This window comes from Podarcis muralis, chromosome 9 (assembly GCF_964188315.1).
Source record: "Podarcis muralis chromosome 9, rPodMur119.hap1.1, whole genome shotgun sequence".
In the NCBI taxonomy this organism is placed as follows: Eukaryota; Metazoa; Chordata; class Lepidosauria; order Squamata; family Lacertidae; genus Podarcis; species Podarcis muralis.
In genome coordinates, this window is record NC_135663.1 from 3,536,395 (window position 1) to 3,564,349 (window position 27,955).

The 27,955-nt window shown below is 43.6% G+C and overlaps 1 protein-coding gene across 1 annotated transcript; it reads left to right on the forward strand.

Annotated features, from left to right (window-relative positions):
• The first annotated feature begins 1,191 nt into the window (after nucleotides 1–1,191).
• LOC114603767 (lithostathine-1-alpha-like) lies at nucleotides 1,192–27,915 on the forward strand. Its single transcript, XM_077934600.1, has 9 exons — nucleotides 1,192–1,293; nucleotides 2,185–2,256; nucleotides 4,510–4,599; nucleotides 5,837–5,956; nucleotides 7,912–8,010; nucleotides 11,071–11,157; nucleotides 20,976–21,127; nucleotides 22,717–22,832; nucleotides 27,293–27,915. Exons 2-9 carry the CDS (start codon nucleotides 2,244–2,246, stop codon nucleotides 27,462–27,464), a joined length of 849 nt encoding a protein of 282 aa, XP_077790726.1. The 5' UTR covers nucleotides 1,192–1,293; nucleotides 2,185–2,243; the 3' UTR covers nucleotides 27,465–27,915.
• The last annotated feature ends 40 nt before the right edge of the window (nucleotides 27,916–27,955 follow it).

The window sequence follows — 27,955 nt, forward strand, 5'->3', positions numbered from 1 at the left end:
TAGCAGGACAGCTCCATGGAGGCAACCCTTTCCCATGAATGCTTCAGCTGAGATTCCTGCATTGCAGGGCGTTGGACTAGATGACTCTGCAATTCTATGAGTCTATGATTCTATGACTCCTGTGCCAGTGTCTCTGCCGTTCACCTGCATGAGACTGGGGGGGGGCAGCAATATCAGGTCCCCACGGGGAGCACTGGGTTGTTTCATTGGCAGGCCTGCACAGCACACTTTCACAGCTGTGCCCACCTGAGCTTCACTGAAGCCTGTGGCTTAGATCATTTGCGTTCCTATGAAGAGGAAATAGTAAAGGAAGGAACTTACCTGGTGGATTTTTAGGGGCCATTTGAATTGGTGTCTCATTTTCTTCTCTATATGTGGGAACATAAAGTAGATTGCTAAGTCAATATTTAAATTAAAAGGGGAGTCACAATGGGTTATTGCATACGCAGTGCTGGCATTGGGGACACCCCCCCCAAAAAAAATTAATATTATTGTAACCTGTAAATCACACTGTTAAGAAATTTGTGGGCACTTTTCATTTTCCTCTGACCCTACTTTTTACAACTCCTCGCCCAAATCATTTCTATAAACAACTCATGCTAACACAGCATTTGTCTGTTAAAGTGGCATGTAGCCCACAACAGCACAATGCTACATTTGTTTGTAGTTAAGGTGCCAAATTAATATTTCTTGTTTTTGTCACACAAGACTAAAATGGCTACTCTGAAAACGTTATCATAATGCCAATTCCTTCGCATTTAACTGTGATTATTTAGAGCAGTTCCGTTTCTTTGGGGGTTCACTGTTCTTTCTGTTATCAAAAAAAAAAGAAATACACACATGATAAAAATTATATTGAAGACCTGTTCAAATTCCATCTCCTGACGCAAAACACAAATGTGACATTTATTTGTTTAAAACATGTATGTAACACTAATGTACAGTATAAAACACTTTTGAAAGGCTTGAGGATACAATTTAGAATCTGACTATGGCGTAATAACATTTCCCTACCTTACATTGCTCCTTTTTGGATGTTGTGGCACCCTGTTACACTTGTCTTCTCTCCACCTGGGGTCCTTCTGTCAACAGCCTCATCCATCTTCCTCTGTGATGCAGAATGTTCCAGAACTTCCCTGATTCGCTTTCTTCCAGTCCCTGATTGGCCAAGTGCTCTGCCAGTTCAACAATGGAGCCATTCCGCTTGGCCCCTCATGCACCCTTGGAAAAGAGGAAGAAAGACTAAGCAGGTGTGCATCAGGGAAGTGAAGAGGTGCCCCAGGAGACAGCCAGGTGAGTGAGCAACACCTGGTAGAAAGAGGAAAGAGAGCTAGGATTGATATATGCTTAGATAAGATCTGGGACATGGATTTTTTAAGAACTGACACCCATGTTAAGTTTTATGGTAACATCTTTGTGCTGCATCTTTGAATGAAGAATTCTATTGATTTGCCTTCATTAAATTTACCTAAACGATTCTTAATGCAACCAGGCATTAGATTATATTGTATTTTGTACCTTCTTCTTTGTACTTCTTCATCGTCTACATCAGGGTCTCTCAAACTTGGGCCTCCAGCTGTTGTTAGACTACAACTCCCATCACCCCTAGCTAGCAGGACCAGTGGTCAGGGGTCATCTCAGAGTGCTGCCCACTGTCCAGCTCTCCTTTATCTTATTTTATTACGAGTCTGCTCATTTCCTCCTCCTTCCCATCTTCGCTCCATTCTTGAGGATTCAGTTGAATGCAGCCTATAGAATTGGAGGATCCTGAAAGTTCTTTAGGCCAACTTCCTAGCTAATTTACAGCAGTTAAAAGATTGCAAGGTGCAGGTTTTCCCTTCAAATATATCTTTCAGACTCTACCAGCTGCTTGAAGTATGCACAAAGGGGAGGGGTGACATAATAGCACATCTTGGAGGCTGCATTTTAAATAGCATTTTAACCTGTATTTTAAATTGGTCCCCCCCCCCCATTATGTTTTTACTGTAATTTTACTGTAATTTTATTGTTGTTAGCTGCCCTGAGCCCGGCTCTGGCTGGGGAGGGCGGGGCATAAATATTTATTATTATTATTATTATTATTAATGCCAACTTTGCGACATATGGAGAACTCATGTGACCGGTTTTCAAATGCTGCATTTGTCCTAAGATATTCTTTCTCCACTCCATATTATGTGATTGTAGGGAAAGAACAGAGAACACCAATCCACACTCAGAGACAGCAATCAAAATGACAACCTAAAATGGCAAAGGCGGGTAAGTTGTTTCTGCTCTTTCCCCTCTTCCTTCTCACAGGCATGCAGGCCTTTTGTCTCTGGCTGCAGGTCCTCCCTGAGAAGGTGGTGGTGGCTCCCTTCTGCCCCATTGCCTCTCAAGGGAGGGATGTGATAGTAGAATGCTAAGCTGGAGCTTCTCTGCTCCCATTTGGGCCCTAAGGGAGCTGATTCTTTAAGGCAAAGGGGGCACTTCCCCACCAACACCGGGCTGCCTTCAACCAGCCCCACCTACCTACCTGCCTCCCTTCCTGTTACTCTTGCTAGAAAAATGCAACCTGTGCCATTAATAAAGATAGTGCAACTCATACAGCACGTTGGCGACAAATATTCACACAGTTGTTCAAAAATAATTTTATACTCATTTTTTCATTTTTTCTTGTTTTTAAAAATAAGTCTAAGGAGATTCAAGAAAAGGGTAAGTTCAACGTTGTTCCCGGTATCTGTGAGGTGCTGATGAAGCAGCAGATGGAGTAATAAAGATGACAGGGTGTCAGCGTTCTATCCCCGTTTCGCCCTAGCAGTCCATGCAGTTGAGGGGCTGCTGTTTTGCCCCCGGTGGGGCCGATTTGTTGGGGTTGGAGGATAGCACACTCCCTGAGCACAGTTTTCTAGGCTTCTTCAGTTGTCTCGTGCCATTGATGCGTCTGTTGTTGTTGTTGTTTAGTCGTTTAGTCATGTCCGACTCTTCGTGACCCCCTGGACCAGAGCACACCAGGCCCTCCTGTCTTCCACTGCCTCCCGCAGTTTGGTCAAACTCATGCTGGTAGCTTCGAGAGCACTGTCCCACCATCTCGTCCTCTGTCATCCCCTTCTCCTTGTGCCCTCCATCTTTCCCAACATCAGGGTCTTTTCCAGGGAGTCTTCTCTTCTCATGAGGTGGCCAAAGTCTTGGAGCCTCAGCTTCAGGATCTGTCCTTCCAGTGAGCACTCAGGGCTGATTTCCTTCAGAATGGAGAGATTTGATCTTCTTGCAGTCCATGGGACTCTCAAGAGTCTCCTCCAGCACCATAATTCAAAAGCATCTATTCTTCGGCGATCAGCCTTCTTGATGGTCCAGCTCTCACTTCAATACATCACTACTGGGAAAACCATAGCTTTAACTATACGGACCTTTGTCAGCAAGGTGATGTCTCTGCTTTTTAAGATGCTGTCTAGGTTTGTCATTGCTTTTCTCCCAAGAAGCAGGCGTCTTTTAATTTCGTGGCTGCTGTCATCATCTGCATTGATCATGGAGCCCAAGAAAGTAAAATCTCTCACTGCCTCCATTTCTTCCCCTTCTATTTGACAGGAGATGATGGGCCCAGTGGCCATGATCTTAGTTTTTTTGATGTTGAGCTTCAGGCCATATTGATGCGTCTACTAGTGCTAAATATGTTTGAAGAGACAATTTCTTGGCTTAAGCATACAAGACTGAATAGCTGAGTCAAGAATTTGTAAGAACCTAGTAAAATCTGATATTGCAAGTTCACTTTATTTTAGGTAGTTTGTAAGTTTTCGTGGCACTTTGTAAGCAATTGTCTCTTTCTCACATATTTGATAAATGGTGTAAAATTATTTTTGAACAACTGTGTGAATATTTGTTGCCAACGTGCTGTACAAGTTGCACTCCCTTCCTGTTGCAGCCAGTCCATTGGAGTCCCAGTGTCGCCCTGGTAGAACTCCCCAGGGAGGGGGATTGTCATGGATGGATGCAGAGGGGTGGCGGGAGGTACCAACTAATGAACTGCCAAGGGAACAAGACTCAGAGCCAGGGGGTTGGTGGTGGGGTGACGATGAGCAGTCAGAGGGAGAAGAGGGAGCAAACGGGGAGAAGGAGGTCTTGAAAGCTGAAGAGGCAACAAGGTTAAGTGAGCAAGAAGAGGCTGTGGCAGAGAGCAGTCCAGAATCAGGGGCAGAATCAGAGGCAACTGGAGGTGGCCCGGGGAAACCCTATGGTGCTGAAGGTGGTGGGGAAGGGGAAGGGGGGCTGGAGAGGATCAGGCAGTGGTAACCCTGCTCTTCCTGGTCAGCAGTGAGCAGCATGTTCCTCAGGGGCCCAGGTCTGCCACCATTTTCAGGTGTTCATAGGCTGCCACCTGAGCTGATGTCCTCCTCAGGGCCAATGAGCAGGCTGACCCTGGTTTAAAGGGTATTTTGTTATCTATGTAACTTTCATGGTATTGCTTAGGTATTGCTGGTTGCGGCTCCATATTGATAAGCATGTATAGATTAAGCTTCCATTGCTCTTTTTCAGATAAAAAGGGGAAAGGGAAAAAGAACCTCCCACAACGTAAAAAGCCCGAAACTGCTGCCAAGAAAGCACCAGCACAACCAGCAGCCAAGGGTCTGTATGCTCCAAAGCACATAGAAGGAAATTCCAGTGGGGGCACCATAAGAAAAACAATTGTGGGGTAGGGAGGCATAGATGGGAGAAAGTCTATTTCTAAGCAGGTGTGTCCCACATGTTACAGTCTCCGAAAGGGAAGCCATGGTATGTTTCCTGCTAAAACTGCCACCCTATATTATCCCCCCCCCCAAAAAAATATGATATATTGTTTAAGAGAGAGAGAGGGAGAAAATTAACCAAATTCATATTACAGTATGGGAATATGAGGTAGGGCATCTACACAATCATTTCTTTGACATTTAACATTTTTCATAAAATCAAAGAGTTGGAAGGAACCCCAAGGGTCATCTAGTCCAGCCCCCTGCAATGCTGGAATCTCAGCTAAAGCATCCATGAGAGATGGCCATTGAGCTTCTGCTTAAAAAGCTGCCTGTGCCTTCAGCTTGTTGTAATCATTAACAGGAAGAAGAGGAATGAGGTTTAACAGATATCTGTTAAACTTTAATAAATATTTAATAAAAAAGAAGAAGAAGAGGAATGAGGTTCACTGCCTTGAGGTCCTTGGAAAAAGGTCACACAGAATCACAGAGTCATAGAGTCGGAAGGGACCCAAAGGATCTTCTACTCCAACCCCCACCCCACCGCTGGCACTCTGCAATGCAGGAGTTTGCAGGTGGCCCGCATAGGAATCAAACCCACAATAGTGTGTGTGCGTGCATGCGCATAATGGATTTGGCGCTGTAGGTCACAGACTTCATCCACCTCCTTTCCATCTGGTGCTTCCTCCCAGAACTTCAAGGCAATGTGCACAACTCTTCCTTTTCCTTTCTCATGATGATAACTGTGGGAGCGTTGCAGGTATCGAGGCTCCAAGTAAGTGCATGTTGTGCAGTGCAAAGGATTTGGTGCAGGCTTCCTGGCCTGCTGTGGAGTTGCCTGCAACTGAGGACTGTGATCCGGCTTAGCTATTGGGCGCCTAGTCAGGTCTCCAAAGAGAAAGCTGTGGAGAGCCCAGGTGTCCCCCTAAACTAGTGGTGCAGAACCTCTGGCCTGCGGGCCAATCCTGGCCCACCAAGGAGTCCAGTTTTGCTGAAGATGGCTTCCCCCCCCAAAGCCACATCCACTTGTCATCACTATGATGGGCAGGGTATGGAGTTCTGTTTTGCACTGACTGTGCCCATCGCTTCCCTGCGGGGTGGTAAAAGTGAGGTTTTCTGTCCTCTTGTCCTCTAAGGTAAGACCGACGATCTTTGGAAACGGGGAATAACGTGGGCCAACTCCCCTGTGGGTAAAGCTGCCGCCGCATGCGCTGCCACGATCCTCTTCCTCGGAACAGTTGCATTGGTCACAGTGTGTAAGTTTAACTCTTCTAGCAAAGGACCCCCCCCCCCATCGCCTTGGCTGGTTTAACTTCAGTGTAAAGAACCCTTGAAAAAAAAAGAGAGAGAAAAGAATGGCAACTAGAAGAAGCCCCTTTTCTTCCCTTTGATTTCAGTGAACGAGATGAGAGTCCAATTTTACACACACACACACACACACACAGAGAGAGAGAGAGAGAGAGAGAGAGAGAGAGAGAGAGAGAGAGAGATTTCAATGGCAGTGTTGCCTTTGAACAGCTCAGAGACTTTTAGTGACTAACTAGGCCAGGGGTAGGTTTACTGGGCCGGTTTACTCCAGTGGAGATCTCTCTGTGGGCCCACGATTTCAGGCGTCTGTGCAGACATGATTTTGGGCGTCTGCGCAGATACAGTTTCTGGCATCTGCGCAGACGTGATTTCCGGCATCTGCACAGACGAGATTTGTGCCACTGCGGAAGCGAGTCCCTGCACCGCACTGCACCGGTTTAGAGTAGTGTGCAGGGACTCACCTAGCGGGCAGCTCAGTTTGGAGGTGGCTCATGGGCCGGTTAAACGACCTCCGTGGGCCTCTTGTGGCCCATGGGCTGTAGGTTGCGAACCCCAGAACTAGGCAGGTGTAGATTCATGTTGCAATCAGCAGTGATACCACCTGTCCCTAGAAAAATGGCATTGCCCCTGTTTTAGACAAAAGAGTCCCCTGTCCTGTTCGGACTTCAAACGGGACATGCTTTCCCCCATATTTGAGCTCAGCCAACCCCAAATGGTGGTTGCATTGCTGTTGGTGTGACTGACAAGGAACCTGGCCCTGCGTGAACAGCAACAGGCAGAAGGGAGAAGGAGCAACCTCTCCCTTACTCCCTCCAGTGTTGTGCTGTAGTGGTTAAGAGTGGTAGAATAGTAATCTGGGGAATCGGGTTCGCGTCTCCGCTCCTCCACATGCAGCTGCTGGGTGACCTTGGGCCAGTCACACTTTTCTGAAGTCTCTCAGCCCCACTCACCTCACAGAGTGTTTGTTGTGGGGGATGAAGGGAAAGGAGAATGTTAGCCGCTTTGAGACTCCTTCGGGTAGTGATAAAGCGGGATATCAAATCCAAACTCTTCTTCTTCTTCCTCCTTCCCTCTGGCTGGTGCACCTCCTCAGCCACTGCCCATCAGTCTAGCATGATGCAATTCCACCACAACTTAGCCCCCTTTGCTGCCCCGACCTGACCTCTCCTCCTCCTTCCACCTGCTCCACATGCAAGCCCCTTCAGGTATACTTACACAGGGTAGAATCATAGAATCATAGAATCATAGAGTTGGAATAGACCACAAGGGCCATCGAGTCCAACCCCCTGCCAAGCAGGAAACACCATCAGAACACTCCTGACATATGGTTGTCAAGCCTCTGCTTAAAGACCTCCAAAGAAGGAGACTCCACCACACTCCTTGGCAGCAAATTCCACTGTCGAACAGCTCTTACTGTCAGGAAGTTCTTCCTAATGTTTAGGTGGAATCTTCTTTCTTGTAGTTTGGATCCATTGCTCTGTGTCCGCTTCTCTGGAGCAGCAGAAAACAACCTTTCTCCCTCCTCTATATGACATCCTTTTATATATTTGAACATGGCTATCATATCACCCCTTAACCTCCTCTTCTCCAGGCTAAACATGCCCAGCTCCCTTAGCCATTCCTCATAAGGCATTGTTTCCAGGCCTTTGACCATTTTGGTTGCCCTCCTCTGGACACGTTCCAGTTTGTCAGTGTCCTTCTTGAACTGTGGTGCCCAGAACTGGACACAGTACTCCAGGTGAGGTCTGACCAGAGCAGAATACAGTGGCACTATTACTTCCCTTGATCTAGATGCTATACTTTGATCTATACCTTGATCTAGATGCTATAGATGCCACACTTCCAGCTGGCATAAAACTAGTGTGTTGGTATGTCCACTCTTTCATTCCTCCTTTCTTTTTAGATGTTCTCAATTATAAAAAGCATGCGCAAGTGTTAGCAGCACAGCAGAAGGTTCGGGATTTTGCTAATACCTACTACCCAAAGTGGAACAGTCTGAATGGTAAGCAATGTGTTTTGGTCAGAGTTTTCAGAAAGCTTCTTTCTCTGCAAGTGTTTCCCCGACACTGCTTTGGGTCGTTTCCCCCAGTATTTTTCCATTTCTGAAAATGTTTATACACCACCGTGTCATAAAAATATAGCGCAGTGGTTCACAACAATAAAAGCCTATTCCAATTGCTCAGCGGGAAGAAAAGCTGCCGGGGAAAGGGGTGGGTTGCCAGTGAAATGTGCCAGTGAAATGTGACGGTGTTAAAGATAGTTTTTTTAAAAAAAAGGTTCCTGGGCTGGATGTGTCCCTCACAGAAACCCGAAAGAAAGGGTTGGAGGCTCCAAGTGAAAAGATATGACTTTACTGAATAAAGGAGTCCATCGGGTCAGCCTCCTAAAAATTCTGAGGGAGGCTGAAATGATCTTCACAAGCATCTACTCCTACACACTTCTAACCTGGACACGTGATTACAAATAACCAACCAATTAATTATATCAGACTTCCCATAGCAATTGCAACCCACAGTTGTCATTCTAAACCAATCAGACATCCTTAGGCTCTTCTGATCAGCAGTGGCGGCGCTTCATGCTCTGGCACCGGGGGGGGGGGGCGGACAGCAGGCGGGGGCACGCTTCCTGGGGGCTGGCACGCTTCCTGGGGACGTAGCGCGACCCACGGAAGCATGGCGTGCATCTTGAGCAGGGGTCAGCAAACTTTTTCAGCAGGGGGCCTGTCCAGTCCCTCAGACCTTGTGGGGGGCTGGACTATATTTTGAAGGGGGGAAAAAACGAATTCCTATGCCCCACAAACAACCCAGAGATGCATTTTAAATAAAAGCACACATTCTACTCATGTAAAAACACACTGATTCCCGGACGGTCCACGGGTCAGATTTAGAAGGCAATTGGGCCGGATTTGGCCCCCGGGCCTTAGTTTGCCTACCCATGCTCTTGAGCATTGGGGTAGCCACGCCTCGGCTTTCCCCTTTTGCTCTATAATCTTATCCTGCTGCTTCTCTGCCTCAAGCTGACAAGGAGTGCAAACTGTGACCTGTTACCTAACAGTGCTGGTCTGGAAGTGAATCCCAGGCATATCTTAGGCTGGAAATGACTTTTGTCACAAAGCCTGTAATGGACTGACTCAACATTAAAAAAACAAAATCTCTCTCTCTATATATATATATATATTGTCTGCATCTATGTGCCATATTAATTCCCTACAGTTCCTGAGAGTGATGCTATATTGTGAGCATTGTGTGAAAGTAAGCAGGCATCTAGACTGGTGCTAATGATTCCCACAACCAAATAACCCTGACCAAGTAAAAGGCTCATCAGAGGCTACTTTGCTCTGGGTCCCTCTAAGCTGCACCTGGCTGTGTTCACCATACCTGTGCCTCCCCTGGGCTTTGCATGCTTCTTCTGACATGCACACATGGGCATTTGGCCCTTAAATTCTCAAAATAGGAGATGGCCGAGGCTGGGTTGAAAACTGTGCCAGGGGCCCCGTCAAAGTAGTACCCTTCACCTTACACTGGTGAGGAGCACAAGGTCATATCCACACCAAAAGTGGTTTAGTCTTGCTGGCCACATGACCTGGAAAGCTGTCTGTGGACAAATGCTGGTTCCCTTGGCCTGAAAAGCAAGATGAGCGCCGCAACCCCACAGTCACCTTTGACTGGTCTTAACTGTCCAGGGTGCTTTACCTTTACCTTTACCTTTACCTTTACCCTTACATACATTTAAAGCTCATTCAGCACACATTTAAAGTGCTTGACTTCCCTCAAAGAAACATGGGAACCATTGCAAGCACTTAAAGAAGAAGGCGCAATGCTCTGGCAGGGTGCGAGAGCTCTCCCGCCTCCTTCCCAAAACATGAGCAGCTTTTGCTCAGCTTTGGTAAGGAGGTGGGTGAGCTCTCGCACCCTGTCAGAGCATCGCATCTTCTTCCCCAGGCATGCACCTCCAGATGGTGGAGACGTCACTTGGTTGCAAATGGTGTAAAATGCGCCTGGCGCCTGGCTGATTTCTAACGCTGCTCTGCCTCCACACTTAAGATTCTGAATCTCAGTTGCTGGAAGCCACAGGAGGGGGTGTTCTCTTCTGCACGGATCCTGCTTACAAGTTTCCCACTGTTGGCCACTGTGAGAACAGGATGCTGGACTAGGTGGGCAGACGCTTCCCAGACTTTGGGAAGGAGGCACAAGGCCCGTGTCCTGATTTTTCTCAGCATATGCAAATGTGCCCATGGGCCTAATAATAATAATAATAATAATAATAATAATAATAATTTTTTTAAAAAATGATATTTATTGAGAATTTAAAATTACAGAAGAAAAAAAGGAAAAAGAGAAAAAGAGAAAAAAGTAATTAAACAGTACAAATCAATAAAAAGGAAAAAAATACAAAACACACAAAACATCAACACCAAAAACAAAAACAAGAAAAAATTTTGAAAAACAAATCCACTATTCCCACATCTTTATCTTTCATTAACTTGTTTCATCGAACTCCTCACACCTCCCTTTTTTATATTCTAATTATTAATTATCTCAGCAAATCCTTTCCATCTTTCACTATATTCTGTCATTTAATTATCTTAACTTATTTTAACCTTATCTTACCATAAAAAGCCCTAAAACTTAAAACTTATTTATACTTATCTCCTTATAGCATTTCTACTAAAGCCAAGTAGTTTCATTCCAACATTTTTCTAACACTCATTAACTTTACAATATTTCTTTAAATGAATTTTTAAACTTTCTTCCAATCTTCATCCACCGTCTCTTCTTCCTGGTCTCGGGTTCTGTCAGTCCTTTCTGTCAATTCCCTCTAGTCCATTATTAGGACTGGAATAATAAATTTTATTTATACCCCGCCCTCCCCAGCCAAGACCGGGCTCAGGGCGGCTAACACCAGGTATAAAAACAATTGATTGAAATACAACTTAAAAAACAAGATTAAAATGCAACATTAAGCCTGATGCTCCCCTGCATGGCAGAATGTAGGGAGATGATTTGAAATAGATATAGATTGCGATTTAAGATCTTGACCTGGATTCTTGTAAACCTTTTAGATTATGGGAAATTTGCCATGGTTGTGAACTTATCGGACTACTTTGTCAATCTGACTATGCTAAACGAAGAACTGCAAGTTGAAATTGGTAAGTAATGCTGAGACCATCGTGCTGAAGAACCAGAGTGGAAAAAGAGCCTCCCCTTAGGCTGCACCTTCTCCTGAAGGTCACTTTTCTACATGGCTCGCGAATGAATTGGGCTGGGCTGCTTGGGGTAGGCCAAGCACAGCTGGTAAAAGGCACTTCTAGCTATGGAGGCTGTTCCTCTAGTGACAAAGCTCAATCCAGAAGCACCTCTAGTTGCATACCTGCTTCTTTAGAAGGATTGCAACTCCACCCAGAACAGGCAGTTGTACCAAATTCGTGGCCAAGTGAACTACTCCCACACAGTGCTGTTGTATTCCCAGGATTCATGCTTGGCTTATTTCCTCTCATCCATCTCATCTCTGTGTCCAGGCACCAGTCAAAGGCCTGTGTAGCTTCTGCTGAGTCACATGTTATTGAGAAATAGAGTGGAGTGTCATCAGTGTTCTGGTGGCACCTTTTCCCCAAACTCCAAATGGCCACTCCCAGCAGCTTCATATAAACATTGAATAATATTGGAGTTAAAATAGTGCCCTGTGGCACTCAGTAGTGTAACCACCTGTCTCTTGAGGTCCAAGTGGACTCGGTGGCATGGAGTGCCTTCTGTCAGCTTCGGCTGGTGGCCCAGCTGCATCGCTATCTGGACAGGGATAGCCTGACCTCTGCATTCTAAGCCCTGGTAGCCCCTAGGTTGGAATACTGCAATGTGTTATACTTGCGACTGCCTCCGAAGACTGTTTGGAAACTTCAGCTGGTGCAAAATGCAATGGCCAGATTGTTCACCAGAACAAGACAGTTTGAGCATATAACACCAATCCTGGCACAACTGCATTGGCTGCTGAGTAGTTTCCGGGCCCAATTCAAAGTGTTGGTGTTGAACTATAAAGCCTTGCATGGCTCAGGACTTCAATAGGATTGCCTCTCCCCATGCAAACTGACCCGGACCCTGAGCTTGTCTTCTGAGGCCCTTCTCTATGTCCCCCCATCCCAGAGGTGTGCGAAGGGTGACAACATGAAAACATGCCTTTTCTGTGGTGGCTCCCCAGAATGCCTCACCTAGTGCTATCATTACATGTCTTTAGGTGCCAGGCAAAAACATTCCTCTTTACCCAGGCCTATGGCTGTTAAATAATCTGTGGCTCGTGAAAGTGTGGGTTAGAGGACTGTTGTTATTATGATTGTTTTATTATTAGGCTTTATTATTATAGCCAGTGTGGTGTAGTGGTTAAGAGCGGTAGACTCGTAATCTGGTGAACCGGGTTCGCGTCTCCGCTCCTCCACATGCAGCTGCTGGGTGACCTTGGGCCAGTCACACTTCTCTGAAGTCTCTCAGCCCCACTCAACTCACAGAGTGTTTGTTGTGGGGGAGGAAGGGATAGGAGAATGTTAGCCGCTTTGAGACTCCTTCGGGTTGTGATAAAGAGTGATATCAAATCCAAACTCTTCTTCTTCTTCTAGACTCAGTATGCTTTAAATTATGTTTTTATTACTGTTGTTCTGTAATGTGTTTTTAATGTTGTACACTGCCCTGGGATCTTTTGATAATGGGTGGCAAATAAATTGAATAAATAATATAAATAAATAAAAAATAAGCACCACGAGGGCAAAAAAGCACTTGATCAATGCTACTCTCTGGACCACTGCAGCACAGTGCGCCCCCCATTCCCATTCCATGGAGCTGGCCCAGAAGGATCCCATGGGTAGTAGTATCAAAAGCCACAGAAAGATCAAGAAGCGGGAACTAGGTTGTGCTCCCTTTGTCCCATTCTCTTGCAGAGGTCATCCCTCAATGTAATCAAGGGTAACTCTGTCCCATGACCAGGCCTGAATCCAGATTCGAATGGATCTAAATCTGTGTCATCCAAGAATCCCTGTAGCTGCCTCACCACTACTTTTTCCATCACCTCCCCCATCCCCAGAAGGTATTTGTGATGGGTCAGAATAGATTTAAGTCTAAGGCAGGGTTTCCCAAACTTGGGTCTCCAGCTGTTTTGGGACTACAACTCCCACCATCCCTGACCACTGGTCCTGCTAGCTAGAGATGATGGGAGCTGTAGTCCAAAAATAGCTGGAGACCCGAGTGTGGTAAACCCTGGTCTAAGGGGTCCGTGACTAGTTTCTTTAGGAGAAGTCACACCACCACTTCTTTCAAGGCAGCAGCGACCATCCCCTCATGTAATGAAGCACTAACCACTTTCTGTTAGATATAATAAGCAAGGAGGGACAGAAGTCGAGGCAAGTGGCCAGGCTTATAGTCACTAGCACATGGGTAAGCAAACTAAGGCTCAGGGGCCGGATCCGGCCCAATCACCTTCTAAATCTGGCCCACAGATGGTCTGGGAATCAGCGTGTTTTTTCATGAGTAGAATGTGTGCTTTTATTTAAAATGCACCTCTGGGTTATTTGTGGGGCATATGAATTCTTTCTTTCTTTCCCCCTTCAAAATATAGTCCGGCCCTCCACAAGGTTTGAGGGACAGTGGACTGGCCCCCTGCTGAAAAAGTTTGCTGACCCCTGCACTAGAGAAAATGCAGTGCAAGCTGCCCAATGATCCTTCTTTGCGGCTTGCACTGCCCCATTGTTGGCATCGTTATGTCCTCCAAGCAGTGTTTGGATGACTTCAGTGCAAGTCTAAACGGCCCTAAATGGCCTCGGTCCTGTATACCTGAAGGAGTGTCTCCATCCCATTGTTCTGCCCGGACACTGAGGTCCAGCACCGAGGGCCTTCTGGCAGTTCCCTCACTGTGAGAAGTGAAGCTACAGGAAACTAGGCAGAGGACTTCCGGGGAGGTGCCTCTGGTAATGGCGGAATTCCTCTGATCGGGAGGAATTTGCCCCGTGGGAATTTGGGTCTGGCCGCCACGGCGAAGGCGGAGACCCGCAAAAAATCACAGGCGGGAGAAGCCTGTGAGCGTGGGATTCAATGGGCACCTTTTGCGCCTCCCCTACTCGTGGGTAAACCCAGTTTCGGGGATCCGGAGTGAAGTGGGGTGAGTGGCGCGGTGCTTCGAATCGTCTGCTTCTTCCATGGAGCGAAGCCGCATAGCTGTTGCCGAAGAGCAGACTTTTTCCTGTGGACAATTTGACTTTAAAGTACTTACCCATGAGTAGAGCTGAAGTGGGATAATTGGATTCTAAACGTTTAATTTGGTATCGAAACGGGGAGGTTCAACACAGGAAGTCCGCCATCCCTATCTGTAAATACACTGAAGCAATAAGGCTGCAAGCTGAAGTCTTGGAAAGCCTTTTGTAAAAGATTAAATTTCCATCGGTAAAGCGTATAAACCCCCCTTGGTGGCAGGAGAAGAGGGGGGAAATTGTGGACTGAGTTTGCCTGCAGGAGAGAGTGAAGTTAAAATACCGCCGCTCTGACCCTGGAAACGGGCTGCTAGCAGGACTGACGTTTTGGAATGTTCATTGACAGTGCTTAGAACGTTCCTTGACAGTTAGTAAAATAAGAGAAATGCATTGTTTCTACTGTCTCCGGCTGTTTCTAAAAGGGAGTAAAGTAACTTAAAATTGAAACTAAGTTTGGATTTGTGTTTAAAAGAGGATACTAATTGACTATTATAAATAGAAACTGTTTCCCCCTAGTGGAAGTCTTTGAAATTGGTTCTTTACAAGAGCTGGGCTAGGGGAATTTCCAGTCACAAGATAAAAAACTGTGAGACACTGGGACTGACCTTGAATTTTTTAAGTGTTATGGCAAGTGAAAGGGAAAAAACAGACCAGCCAACAGCTGGGGGAACACTGAGGTCTGGTAAGACTTGGCAGCAACCCAGGAGAGCTTCAACATCAGGCCCCCCTGCTGCTTCTTCTGCGGCTGCTGCTTCTGCATCAGTACATTCAAAACCAAGAGGAATGTCGACAGAAGAGGCTTTAGCGGTTGCATTAAGAAAGATAAATGATTCACTGGAACAGCTTAATAAGAAAGTGGATGCTGCAACTAATAAAATAGATTTAAATACAGAAGGTATAAACAATCTGGGACAAAAGGTGAACACCAATACAGAAACCATCCAGAAATTGATACAGGAATCTACTTTGATACGGCAGACTGCGGAGGAAGCTAGGGAGAAAGCAGCAGCAGCTGAATGTAAAGTAACACAACTGGAGAATGAGAGAGTTCCAATCCTACAGAGGCAGCTTGACGAACATAAGTTGTCGCTTGCTATGATTGAACTTAAAGAAAAACAGACAAATTTGAGGATTAGAGCTATACCGGAATTGGAGAAGGAAAGCTTGATAGATTTTCTTACAGAGGAATTTGCTAACTTTTGGGACTTGGACTTGGGTCAAGAAGAGTTTAAAATTGTGAGGGCATTTAGACTTGGAAGAGGAGGGAAAAAAGAGAAGAATAGAATAAGAGACTGCTTGATTTCCCTTCGGACTAAAGAAGAGAGAGACAAAATCTTGGGCTGGCACTATCAGAAGAACCTAGAAGTACAACAGTCAAGAGTGGAAATTTTTAAAGACGTTCCAAAATACCTTTTGGATCTTAGGCCTAACTACGGAGATATTGTTGCTCTGCTGAGAAGGAATAAAATCATCTTTAGGTGGGAGTTTCCCCAAGGTCTATCTTTCAGTTTCAAAGGAAGGAAAATAAAAATAAGATCAGTAGAAGATAAAGTAAAGTTTTTGTTTAAATACAAAGAAGATCTGCAGAAGGGACTTGGAAAAGAGCCAACAGCACTGGATAGAAGATCACCAGACAGAGGACTAGAGCAAAGAGCTTCGGACAGAAGATCACCAAACAGGGGAATACTGGAGATATCGGCATTATCCTTTGGATTGGACCTCCCAGTGAACGTGTTATCACCACCACCAACAGAAGAAGAGCAAGCATTGGGTGCAGTTGGGGGGATACCAGGGATACCAGTGTAATTACATGATGGGGTTGCAGGTTTTGAGTTGGAATGTGAATGGACTGAATTCCCCAGAAAAAAGGCGGAGAGTCTTTCATTTATTGAAAAAAGAGCATTTGGACTTGATTTGTTTACAAGAAACACATGTGACAAGGCTACACATGGCTGAGAGAATGGCTGCTTCTTGAAAACACTGAAGTGTTGGATTTAGAAGGTTTCAATAATGTATTTGGCTGGCATGCATATTTGTGGTATGATAAGGTAAAAGTACATAAAGCGTTTAAAAATCATATTGTTAGAAAAGCATTGTTTAATGTTTGGATAAGATATAAGGATTTGTTAGAAAAGAAAACCCCAAGATGGTTGTCACCAATGGAAGTGAAGGCACAGAAAAAACTCAATATGGAGGCCAAATGGCCGAAATATTGGGAAATTCTGGAACAAGATGGAGACAGAATAAAATTGCAGAGCTTTGAAAAATTGAAAAACAAAGTGCGAGATTGGCTCCATTATTACCAAATAATGGAGGCATACAAATTGGACAAAAAAGTTGGTTTCCAGGTGGAAAAATCAAAATTGGAAACAGAATTGTTAGACCCCAAAACCAAGAATTTGTCAAGAATGTATAACTTGCTGTTGAAATGGAACACTCAGGATGAAACGGTGAAATCAGCTATGATTAAATGGGCACAAGATGTTGGACATAACATAATGATGGCTGACTGGGAACAGTTATGGACCACAGGTATGAAATTTACGGCATGTAATGCCCTAAGAGAAAATTTAATGAAAATGATTTATAGGTGGTACATGACACCAGTTAAGCTTGAAAAAATTTACCATTTGCCCAATAATAAATGTTGAAAATGTAATGAGACTGAAGGTACATTCTTTCACCTTTGGTGGACATGCCCAAGGATTAAGACATTCTGGGAGATGATTTATAACGAAATGAAAAAGGTATTTAAATATACCTTCCTGAAGAAACCAGAGGCCTTTCTCCTGGGCATGGTCAGCCAATTGGTGCTAAAGAAGGATAGAACTTTTTTTATGTATGCAACAGCAGCAAGAATACTCATCGTGAAGTATTGGAAGACACAAGATTTACCCACCAGGGAAGAATGGCAGATGAAGGTGATGGACTATATGGAACTGGCAGAAATGACCGGCAGAATCCGAGAACAGGGAGAAGAGTCGGTGGAAGAAGATTGGAAAAAGTTTAATGACTATTTACAGAAATATTGTAAAAATTATGAATGTTAGAAGAATGTTGGAATGAAACTTGAAACTTTATTATGAAGCTGCCAGTCTTTGTTGGATCAGGGACTGGATTACCTTAGAAAACACCGATTTGCTGGACCTGGAAGGGTCCGGCAATAGGTTCGGCTGGCACTCTTATTTATGGCAAAATAAAGAAAAGATACATAAAGGATTCTCAAATCATATTATCAGGGGGCCTCTTTTAGAAGTGTGGGAGAGAAATAAAAAACTGTTAGAATGGAAAACACCTTGGTGGTTATCCCCAATGGATATCCTAATAATAAAAAAGGTTAATATGGAGGGAGAAAGATTAACATACGAAGATCTACTGATAAGATCGGATAGTGGATGGAAGATGAAAACGTTTGAAGAACTGAAAGACAAGTTATCGGGCTGGTTACAATTCCACCAAATAAATGCGATTTGGACAGCGGATAAAAAAATCGAAGTTTCAGATAGAGATAATTGAAGGCAAATATAAATTACTATCTAAAATGTATAACATATTATTAGAATGGGACACGAAAGATGAAGAAATAAAAGGGGTAATGACAAGATGGGCAATGGATCTGGGTTATAATATAGAGTACGATAAATGGTTGAAATTATGGACTAGTGGAATGAAATTCACGGCATGTGTAACGCTTAGAGAGAACTTAGAAAAGATGATGTATAGGTGGTACATCACCCCAGCAAAGCTAGGGAAAATGTACAAAACAGGAAACAGGAACTGTTGGAAGTGTAAGACCAAGGAGGGCGATTTCTTTCACATGTGGTGGATATGTGACGAAATGAAGAAATACTGGGAACTTATTTATAATGAGTTAAAGAAAATATTTAAATACACATTTCCTAAACGACCGGAAGCATTCCTACTAGGAATCGTAGGGGACGAGATTAAAAAAGAGGATAAAGTACTATTTCAATATGCTACAACTGCGGCCAGATTGTTAATTGCCCAAAATTGGAAGAATCAAAGCACCCCATCAATTGGAGAATGGCAAACAAAACTATTTGAATTCGTTAGTCTAGCAAAAATGACACAAAGAATTAGGAACCAAAAGAATACAAAGTTTATGAGCGATTGGAATAAATTTATGACCTACATTGAAGGGAACTATAGAAATCTAAAGACTACAGCTGGTTTGATATAAATCTCATGATGTGTAATTCATTTACAAACACAAGCTGCGGGAGAGACAAACTATAGATATTAAGCAGCCTGAAAGCAGGAGGGAAGGAGGTCAGTAGGGGGATGAAGAGAGATGTGGACTATTAAGGATATAAAGAAACAAAGGTGAAGACTAATAACTGGAATGGAAAATGTTTATTATATTTTTATTTTCTTATTTCTTAACCTCTTTTTTTGTAATGGATGATTTGATGTTTGTCTTTCTCTTTTGTTCTTTTCTTTTTGGTTTTGTATGTGAAACTTAATAAAAAGATTTTTTTAAAAAAAAAAGAAGAAGAATGTTGGAATGAAGTGATATGGCTTTAGTAGAAATGTTATAAGGAATTAAGTATAAATAGATTAATAGAGTATTAAAGGAAAAATAAGGTTAAAATGTGTTAAGATAATTATAGGATAGAAAACAGGGGACGATGGAAAGGAATTGCTGAAATAATTAATTGAAGTACCACTCTGGAAGAATGGCAGATGCAGCTGATGGACTATATGCAACTAGCTGAGATGACCGGCAGAATTCGAGACCTGGGAGAAGAAAGGACGGAAGAAGACTGGAAGAAATTTAAGATTTATTTACAAAAGTATTGTAATTTGGCTGAATGTTGACCGGGATGTCAGAATAGAAATGATTGTCTACCACTAAATTAGATTTAAGATTAAATTATATGTCAATGAACAAAATTAAGATTATGGATAAAATGATAATTTGTTTGGAAACAATTGTATAATGATGTAAGTGTCTGCGGGAGGCGTGGGGGAGTCCAAAGCAATAATGGAAAGATGCTAAACAATCAATGTTGTTTTTGTAATATGCTTTTGTATTGAAAAAACTTTAATAAATATATATTTAAAAAAAGAAGAAGAAATAATTAATTGAAGTAAAATACAAAAAGGGAGGTGTGAGGAGGTCGTGGAAATATGTGAAAGAAAGATAAGATATTGGACTTTTTTCCTCTTTTTTCCGATGTGTTTTTAAATTGTTTTTGTTTTGTCTTGTTAGTTTGATGTTTTGGTGTTGTGTGATGTTTTTGTATTGTAATGTACTGTTTTTTCTTTGTTTTTTTTGTAGTGTTTAAATTGTTGTAAAAGTAATAAATATTATTAAAAAACAAACAAACAGGAAACTAGGCAGAGAGCCTTCTCAGCAGTGGCGCCCACACTGTGGAACGCCCTCCCATCAGTTGTTAAGGAGATGAGTAATTACAGTGGTACCTCGGGTTACAGATGCTTCAGGTCACAGACGCTTCAGGTTACAGACTCCACTAACCCAGAAATAGTACTTCGGGTTAAGAACTTTGCTTCAGGATGAGAACAGAAATTGCGTGGTGGTGACACGGCGGCAGCGGGAGGCCCCATTAGCTAAAGTGGTGCTTCAGGTTAAGAACGGACCTCCAGAACGAATTAAGTTCTTAACCCAAGGTACTACTGTACATAACATTTAGGAAACATCTGAAGGCACCCCGGTATAGGGAAGCTTTTAAGGTTTAATGTTTTACTGTTTTTATATATGCTGGAAGCCGCCCAGAGTGGCTGGGGCAATCCAGCCAAATGAGTGGGGTACAAATGAAGAAGAAGAAGAAGAAGAAGAAGAAGAAGAAGAAGAAGAAGAAGAAGAAGAAGTCTTGAGCCACCTGTGCTCTAGTCTTCATCTGGCTCACTTCATAGCACAAAGCTCACCAGAATACCAAGGAACCACCAAGGAACCAGTCAGCTCCACAACACTGGAGAGGCGGCTTGGGTGTCATAATGGCAGCTGCCCAGTTCACCATGCCATTCCATAGTGAAACCAGGGCCACATTCTCGAGGTAGGGATGCCTCTGAGGCCTCTGTTGCTAAGAATCACAACTGAGGAGAGTCCTGTTGTGATTAGATCCTGCACGTGGGCTTCGCATGGAGGTATCTGGTTGGCTGCTGTGAAAGCAGGTTGCTGGACTTAAAAAGGTAAAGGACCCCCTGACAGTTAAGTCCAGTCATGAACGACTCTGGGGTTGCAGTGCTCATTTCGCTTTACAGGCCGAGGGAGCTGGTGTTTGACAATTTTTCTGGGTCATGTGGCCAGCATGACTAAGCTGCTTCTGGTGAAACAAGAGCAGAGCACGGAAACGCTGTTTACCTTCCCGCCGGAGTGGTACCTATTTATCTACTTGCACTTTTTGGCATGCTTTCGAACTGCTAGGTTTGGCAGGAGCTGGGACCGAGTAATGAGAGCTCACCCTGTTGTGGGGATTCGAACCGCCGACCTTCTAATTGGCAAGCCCAAGAGGCTCAGTGGTTTAGACCACAGTGCCTACATGGGCCCATTTTGACCTGATCCCGCAGAGCTCTTCTCATGTACTTATAAGCTGCTACTTTAAATACATTATGAGAGATTGTAATGAAATAGATGCATGCAATTCATTTTGAGTTTGTAATTTATTAATTTTTAGAAGAAAAGCACAAGAAAAATCTGCACAGACCTACTACACACTAAATCTCCTTCTGTTTTGCTCTTTTTCTGGCTTGGATCAAAGATGATATTCGGCAGAAACTTAATTCAGGATGGAGGGTCTTTAGATGGAACATCTACTTGTTTTCCAATGACAAAGCATCATGGGCAGCTGCTGTGAATAAATGTCAGGAGGTTAATACCCATCTGGTTTCCATTACAACCCAGGAAGAACAGGTGAGGTGGACACATACAAATTAGGAATAATCTTGCACAGGCTAATGGTTTCATTTTTTATTTTACCTTTAAACCATTTCTATACTGCTTAATATATAGAAATATCTCTAAACAGGGCAGAGCAGATTAAAAACACAAATATTACAAAAGTATAAAATCAAACCATTGATCATACAACACTAATAAAAATATACTGATATCAGAACTGGAATTTTGCTAACCCTTTATCTACAGTGAACACCTCTTAGTCATTAGACTAATGACTCTCTCAGGAGTAAACCCACCATCCCTGGCTCTCACCCAGGACTCAAGCAAACTCACAGGTGACCCCAACATCTCTCCCAACAAGGAAGGTCCCCTGAGCCTGCTGGCCTCACCCTGGCCTCTCACTCTAGGGTTTATGGGCAGGAATCAAGGTCTGATGGAGCTTCCTCAGGCTGCCCACTACTGTACTGTGTCCCTTTGATCAGCTGCACCATACATATGAGCTTTATTCCTTTTCGGTGCCTACAAAGGTCACCTGCAGCCAGGGATGCAAGACAATTTCAGTTCTCTCCACTTTTGGTGGTGCCTGTTTCACGCTCTAGGACTCACAAATGGAACATAGATATGCAGAATGGCATATCTACAACCCATAAGAACATAAGAGGAGCCTGCTGGATCAGGCCAATGGCCCATCTAGTCCAGGATCCTGCTGTCATAGTGGCCATAGTGCCTGTGGGAAACCCACAAGTGGGATCCAAGCACTAAAGCACTCTTCCCCTCCCACATTCTCCAGCAGCTGGCATTCAGAAGCATTGCTACCAATCCACGCAAAGTCTGACAACAAAACATTGCACCACTTATTGATGGGCTTGAGTAATTTAAACTATTATATAATTACGCAAATTATGCCCTCATTACATTATTCCACTCCATTTATTTCAGTCCAGATGAAATGTAATTCAATTGGGGGAAATGTAATCAAATATATTTTGTTTCCAGATTGAAATCATCATCATCAGCAGCAATTACCTATCATATTTGGATTGAATCACAGATATTTTTCAGATCTTTTACAGTCATACCTCGGGTTGAATGTGCTTCAGGTTGAGCACTTTCAGGTTGCGCTCCGCGGCAACCCGGAAGTAACGGAGCGTGTTACATCCGGGTTTCGCTGCTCGCGCATGCGCAGATGCTCAAAATGATGTCACACACATGCGCGGAAGCGGCAAAACGCGACCCGTGCAGTCGCGGCTTACATTCTATTCAGGATGTGAATGGGGCTCCGGAACGGATCCCGTTCGCATCCTGAGGTACCACTGTATAAGGTTTTTTGGTTACATTTTTGAGATTTTACATTCCTGAGAGTTATGCTTAATTTTTTTATTTTGTATGTTTTTATTGTTGTAAACAATGGATTTTTTTAATTTTAGAAAATAACTACCTAATAAATTTCCAAGCTATACACGGGACAAATAAGTAAACAGTAGCAATTTCTGCCTCTGTTTCCAGTAGAATTCTCTAACATTCCTAAACATGACAATTTTGTTTATAGCCCTACATGCCCAGAAAAGACTTTGAGTCTGATTTGTTCTGTTCTGTTGAAGATGTATATAGATACAGAAGCTAGGAATAAGAAACAAAATTTATGGATTGGCGTCAAGAAGAACCCAAAGAAACCTCACGGTGTTGAATGGGTTAGTGGTGTGGATGCTAAAGTAACGTGAGTTTGTGAACAAAATTTCCTTATCTCCTGCACTGCACTGCATTCCTTTTCCTTTTTTTTTTTTAAACAAGAGCTCCTGGTATTCTTTGAATCTAGAATCCAGCACTGGTTCACTGGTTTTGTTTTTCACAAGATACAGGCTTCCATTGAGAGCCAGTGTGGTGTAGTGGTTAAGAGTGGTAGTCTCGTAATCTGGTGAACCTGGTTCGCTTCCCCGCTCTTCCACATGCAGCTGCTGGGTGACCTTGGGCTAGTCACATTTCTCTGAAGTCTCTCAGCCCTGATCACTCACCTCACAGAGTGTTTGTTGTGGGGGTGGAAGGGAAAGGAGAATGTTAGCCGCTTTGAGACTCCTTAGGGTAGTGATAAAGCGGGATATCAAATCCAACCTCTTCTTCCATTGCAAACATTTTTAACTGTTCTGTCAATGAGGAGTGGGCTGGTAGTGTTCTTACTGCCCAGTCACATCAGAAACACTCCAAAAGGACACACACTAATACTTGGTATTTGGCAATGTTTGATCGGGGGGCACAGACATTGTTAGACCTGGATACATGGGACCCAGAAGCTGAATTCTCAAGTCTCAGTGTCTCAAGTATCAATGAATCCCTGCAGGTCACTTTAAGAACACCATATGATCATAGAATCTTAGACTTGGAAGGGTCCCTGAGGGTCTTCTGGTCCAACCCCCTGCAGTGCAGGAATCTCAGCTAAAGCATCCCTGACAGATGGCCACCCAACCTCTGCTTAAAAACCTCCAAGGAAGGAGTGTCCACCACCTCTTGAGTGAGGCCTTTCCACTGTCCAACAGCTCTTACTGTAAGAAAGTTCTTCTTGATGTTTAGTTGGAATCTCCTTTTTCTGTGACTGCTCTTAAGCAGATGATAGCAGAGTAAACAAAGTCTCTCAATAGAAAAATAGAAACTTTGAAGGGGGAAAAATAGATTAAAAATGGAAAAGATTAAAAGGAACAGTCAATGAAATGAGGAATGAAAGTAAACCAGAGATTATTGAAATGGAAAAGTGGAATAAGAAATGACATAGAGGATCTAGATGAAACTATGTCAAGACTAGAAGGAACATCTGATGAAATAGAACCCACTACAGTGGTACCTCGCAAGACGAATGCCTCGCTAGACGGAAAACTCGCAAGAAGAAAGAGTTTTCTGTTTTTTGAGGTGCTTCGCCAGACGAATTTCCCTATGGGGACCTCTTTTTAAATGCTGGCGGTCGGGAGCAAACTTTCGCCCACCGCCGGCTTCAGAAGAGGTCGGGGGACAGACTGTCCCCGGACCTGGTCTGAAGGCAGTTTCCATAGGAACGCATTGATTGATTTTCAATGCATTCCTATGGGAAACCGTGCTTCGCAAGACAAAAAACTCGCAAGAAGAAAAAACTCGCGGAACGAATTAATTTCGTCTTGCGAGGTACCACTGTATACAAATGTACGGAGAAATGAAGCAACTAAATGATAACGCTGAGATTCTGAGAAACAAAAATGAAGTTATAAATGGAAAGTGACAATTAAATGCAGACCTTTCTATCTTCCCCGGGAATTTACAACAGTGGTGTTAACAGCGGTGTACATAGCACCAACTGCAAATGCATGCAGGGCCATGAGCAGTATGCATGAAAACATCAATGCTAAATTGAGCAGATACCCAGAGGCTGTGCACATTATTGCGGGGGACTTCAATCACACAGATGTGAGGGCAGTACTCCCAAAATTCCATCAGCATTTTGAGTGTGCAACAAAAGGAGAAAATACTCTTGACAAGGTGTATACGAACATTAGACGGGCATATGAGGTCAAGACCTTGGCATACCTCGGTGCTTCAGATCATGTGTCCCTGCTTCTGACACCAGTATAAACACCCCTCAGAGAAAAAGGCCAGATACAAACACGGATGTTTACGGTGTGGCCTGAGGGAGCCTCTCAGCAACTGCAGAACTGTTTCCAAATAGCATGTTTGGCTTCATTTCCTACATGAGGGCAGACTGGCAGCCTCTTTTTGTGTTTGTCTATTTAACTCACCAGGGCACTTTTCAGGGGGAACTTACAGGAAATCATTTCTGGCACCTCTCAGGTGGTCGCCATTGCCATTCTAAAAGAACATGGTAAGAGCCAGCAAACTCTTTTTCTAGAAGAATAGCTCTAGTTAGGGTTTATATCACATATTTTCACAGAACCTTTAAATCAAATACATCATTTCCTAAGCTGACTTCCCACCCTCACCACAACAGCATTTTTGTTCAGACCTTTTCTACTGCATTATATTTTCATCTATTGTGAAAAATTCTCTTTTACAACTTGTTGGTCATTTTTCTTCCGCTGCTTTTATCTTGAAACCTATCTGCAATTTGATTTGATTATAATATATATATTATAAGCTTCTGGTCTTTGGGGAATAGCCCATTTAAACATTTTCTTCATTTCATTAATATCATTTCCCAAAAATCTTTAGATTTTTTTACATGTCCACCGCAAATGAAAGAAAGACTCATCTACCTGCTTAAATCTCCAGCATTTACTTGACACATTTTTATACATCTTGGCAAGTTTATTTAGCATTAAATGCCACCTGTACATGATTTTAAGATAGTTTTTTCTTAATGTATAAAGGTAAAGGTAAAGGTACCCCTGCCCGTACGGGCCAGTCTTGCCAGACTCTAGGGTTGTGCGCTCATCTCACTCTATAGGCCGGGAGCCAGCGCTGTCCGGAGACACTTCCGGGTCACGTGGCCAGCGTGACATCGCTGCTCTGGCGAGCCAGAGCCGCACACGGAAACGCCGTCTTAATGTATAACAAGCCGTAAATTCCATAACTTATCCCAAGTAGCCATATCAATATTATGACCTAGGTCTTTGGCCCACTGTGTCATTGTTGCCTTAACCAATTCATCTTTAGTGTCCCATTCTAATAATATTTTAGAAATCAGTTTTTCATTACTGTCAAGCAACCCCATTCAGTACCAGATCCTTGTTCCATAAAACACATCCTTCTTCAATAGTTCATTTACTTGATGATACTGAAACCAACCCACTACCAGGTCTTTCTTTTCTTTTCTTTTTTTAAGCTTATAACTGCTTTCAGCATAACAATATATCTTTGTAAGCCCCCCAATTCTCCTTCATATTTCTTTCTGAGCACAACCCTCTATGGGGGATAACCACAGTGGTGTTTTCCTTTCAAGCAGATAATTATACCTGGTCCATAATCCAAATAAATTCATCACAGAGTGATTTAAGAAGTCTTTATGCATAGTGGTATTTTTCTAGAAAAAGAGGTGCTGGAACACACCCTGATCACCTCCCTTGTTCTCTTAGAATGGAAATGGCACTGTTAGAGAAGTGCTGTGAATGCTAGCTGAGATAAGCAATCCGGGAATCCAGCCATTTTTACAGTGATTTATTGGTAGCTTCAAAGTATTTACAAGAGTTCAAAGAACGACACCATCATGATCAGTCAGTCGCCTCGAATGGCAACTTCCGCTTCTTCCCCCAGCAAATCTATTCCCTAACCCCAGCCCCCCTTCTACCTCTGCTCCGAGAGTGGCTGGGCCCCAGAAATGGCCCTCCCCTCTCAGATTAATTCTCTCCCGACAGCCCTTTGTTTTCTTCCTCCTCCGAAGAAGAGCAACTGCTAATTAAAGGCACAGGATCTCTGTAAATGCCCATTCTCTCCCCCCTCTCCTCCTTCTCTGCCTCCAATTCCTGACAGGCACCCACCTGAGAGGTGCCAAAACTAAGTTTGCTTAAGTTCTGGCTGGGGGAAAAAGCCATTTACGGACCTTCACTTTTTCATATCACAGATATGCATGGCAACCATATCCTTCCAGATCCAACTATCTAGTGTGGGTTTTTTTTTAATACTATCCATTCCTTAATCCATGTCAAACATGCTGAGTTAGGGCTCTTCTAAGCAGTTGCTATTGTGGGGTGGGATTCCGTCACATATTGGCAAATTCAGGTTGTGTAATTAAAGACAGAAAGAACTATTGACTGGTCACAAATACCCCCTTTGAGGGAAGGGACTGGAGAGGGTTGTGGTGGGACAGCTGCACACATTCTTGGGAGAACACAAATCATCTAGATTATTATGTTTTCATGTAGGTTGGAAGCTGCTCAGAGTAGCTGGGGCAACCCAGTCAGATGGGTGGGGTACAAATATAAAAACAAGAACAATAGCAATAGTAATTGTTGTTCCAATCTGGGTTCAGGCCTGGCAACAGGACTGAGTCAGCTGAGCAAGACAGGAGTGTGACCTTGTGGACAATGTATTACAGTGGTTCTGATCCTATACTTGGGAATGATTTGAGAAAAGAAACCAACCTTTGAACAAACCATCACAAATATAAAAGAGGGTGTGTGTGTTTTTAACATTTATATAATGCTGGAAGGTAGAGATGAAATAAGCATCCTTCCTGTACTAATTAGTGCTGCCTCTTCTTTTCAGATATTGGGATAGCTCCTTTGGCCAGCCAGATGCCGAAACGGGTGAAGACTGTATTTTAGTTAGCAAGTTCTGTCCACTGCTACGTTGCTGGCATGACTATCCTTGCTTTTTGCAAACAAATTATGTTTGTAAGAAGTCACCTGATCCGAAGTTTATGGGTGCCACGCCTTAAGATGTAGGAATCAACCATCCCTACAGAAAAGCAGTCAGATAACACTGGATACAATAAAATGAAGAACAGTTCCATCTGTTGAAATAAATTGAAAATGTGCACCAACAGTTATTTCCTGTATTTTGTACAGGGCATATTACTGTGATATCACATCCCCCAGATTCAAGCAAAATAGTCTTTCTCTAACTTCCAATGGGTTCAAGGTAGGAAAATATTTTGCACAGGCTGGACCTACCAGGCTCATGAAAAATCTCTGTCATAAGAACATTAGAAGATTCCTGCAAGGCCAAACAATCTTGTCGAAAATTCTGTCTTCACAGCGACCATTCAGACGCCTCATTGAGAAGCCCACCAGCAGGACTTGTCTGGTCCTCAAGAGAGATGCATCACCCTGGGAGGGAGTTAGATCCTGGGGAGAGTAACAATGCTCCTCTCTATCCTCTCATATGTCACCTAGACACGTTGCACCCCCTCCACCCACACCTCCTGTG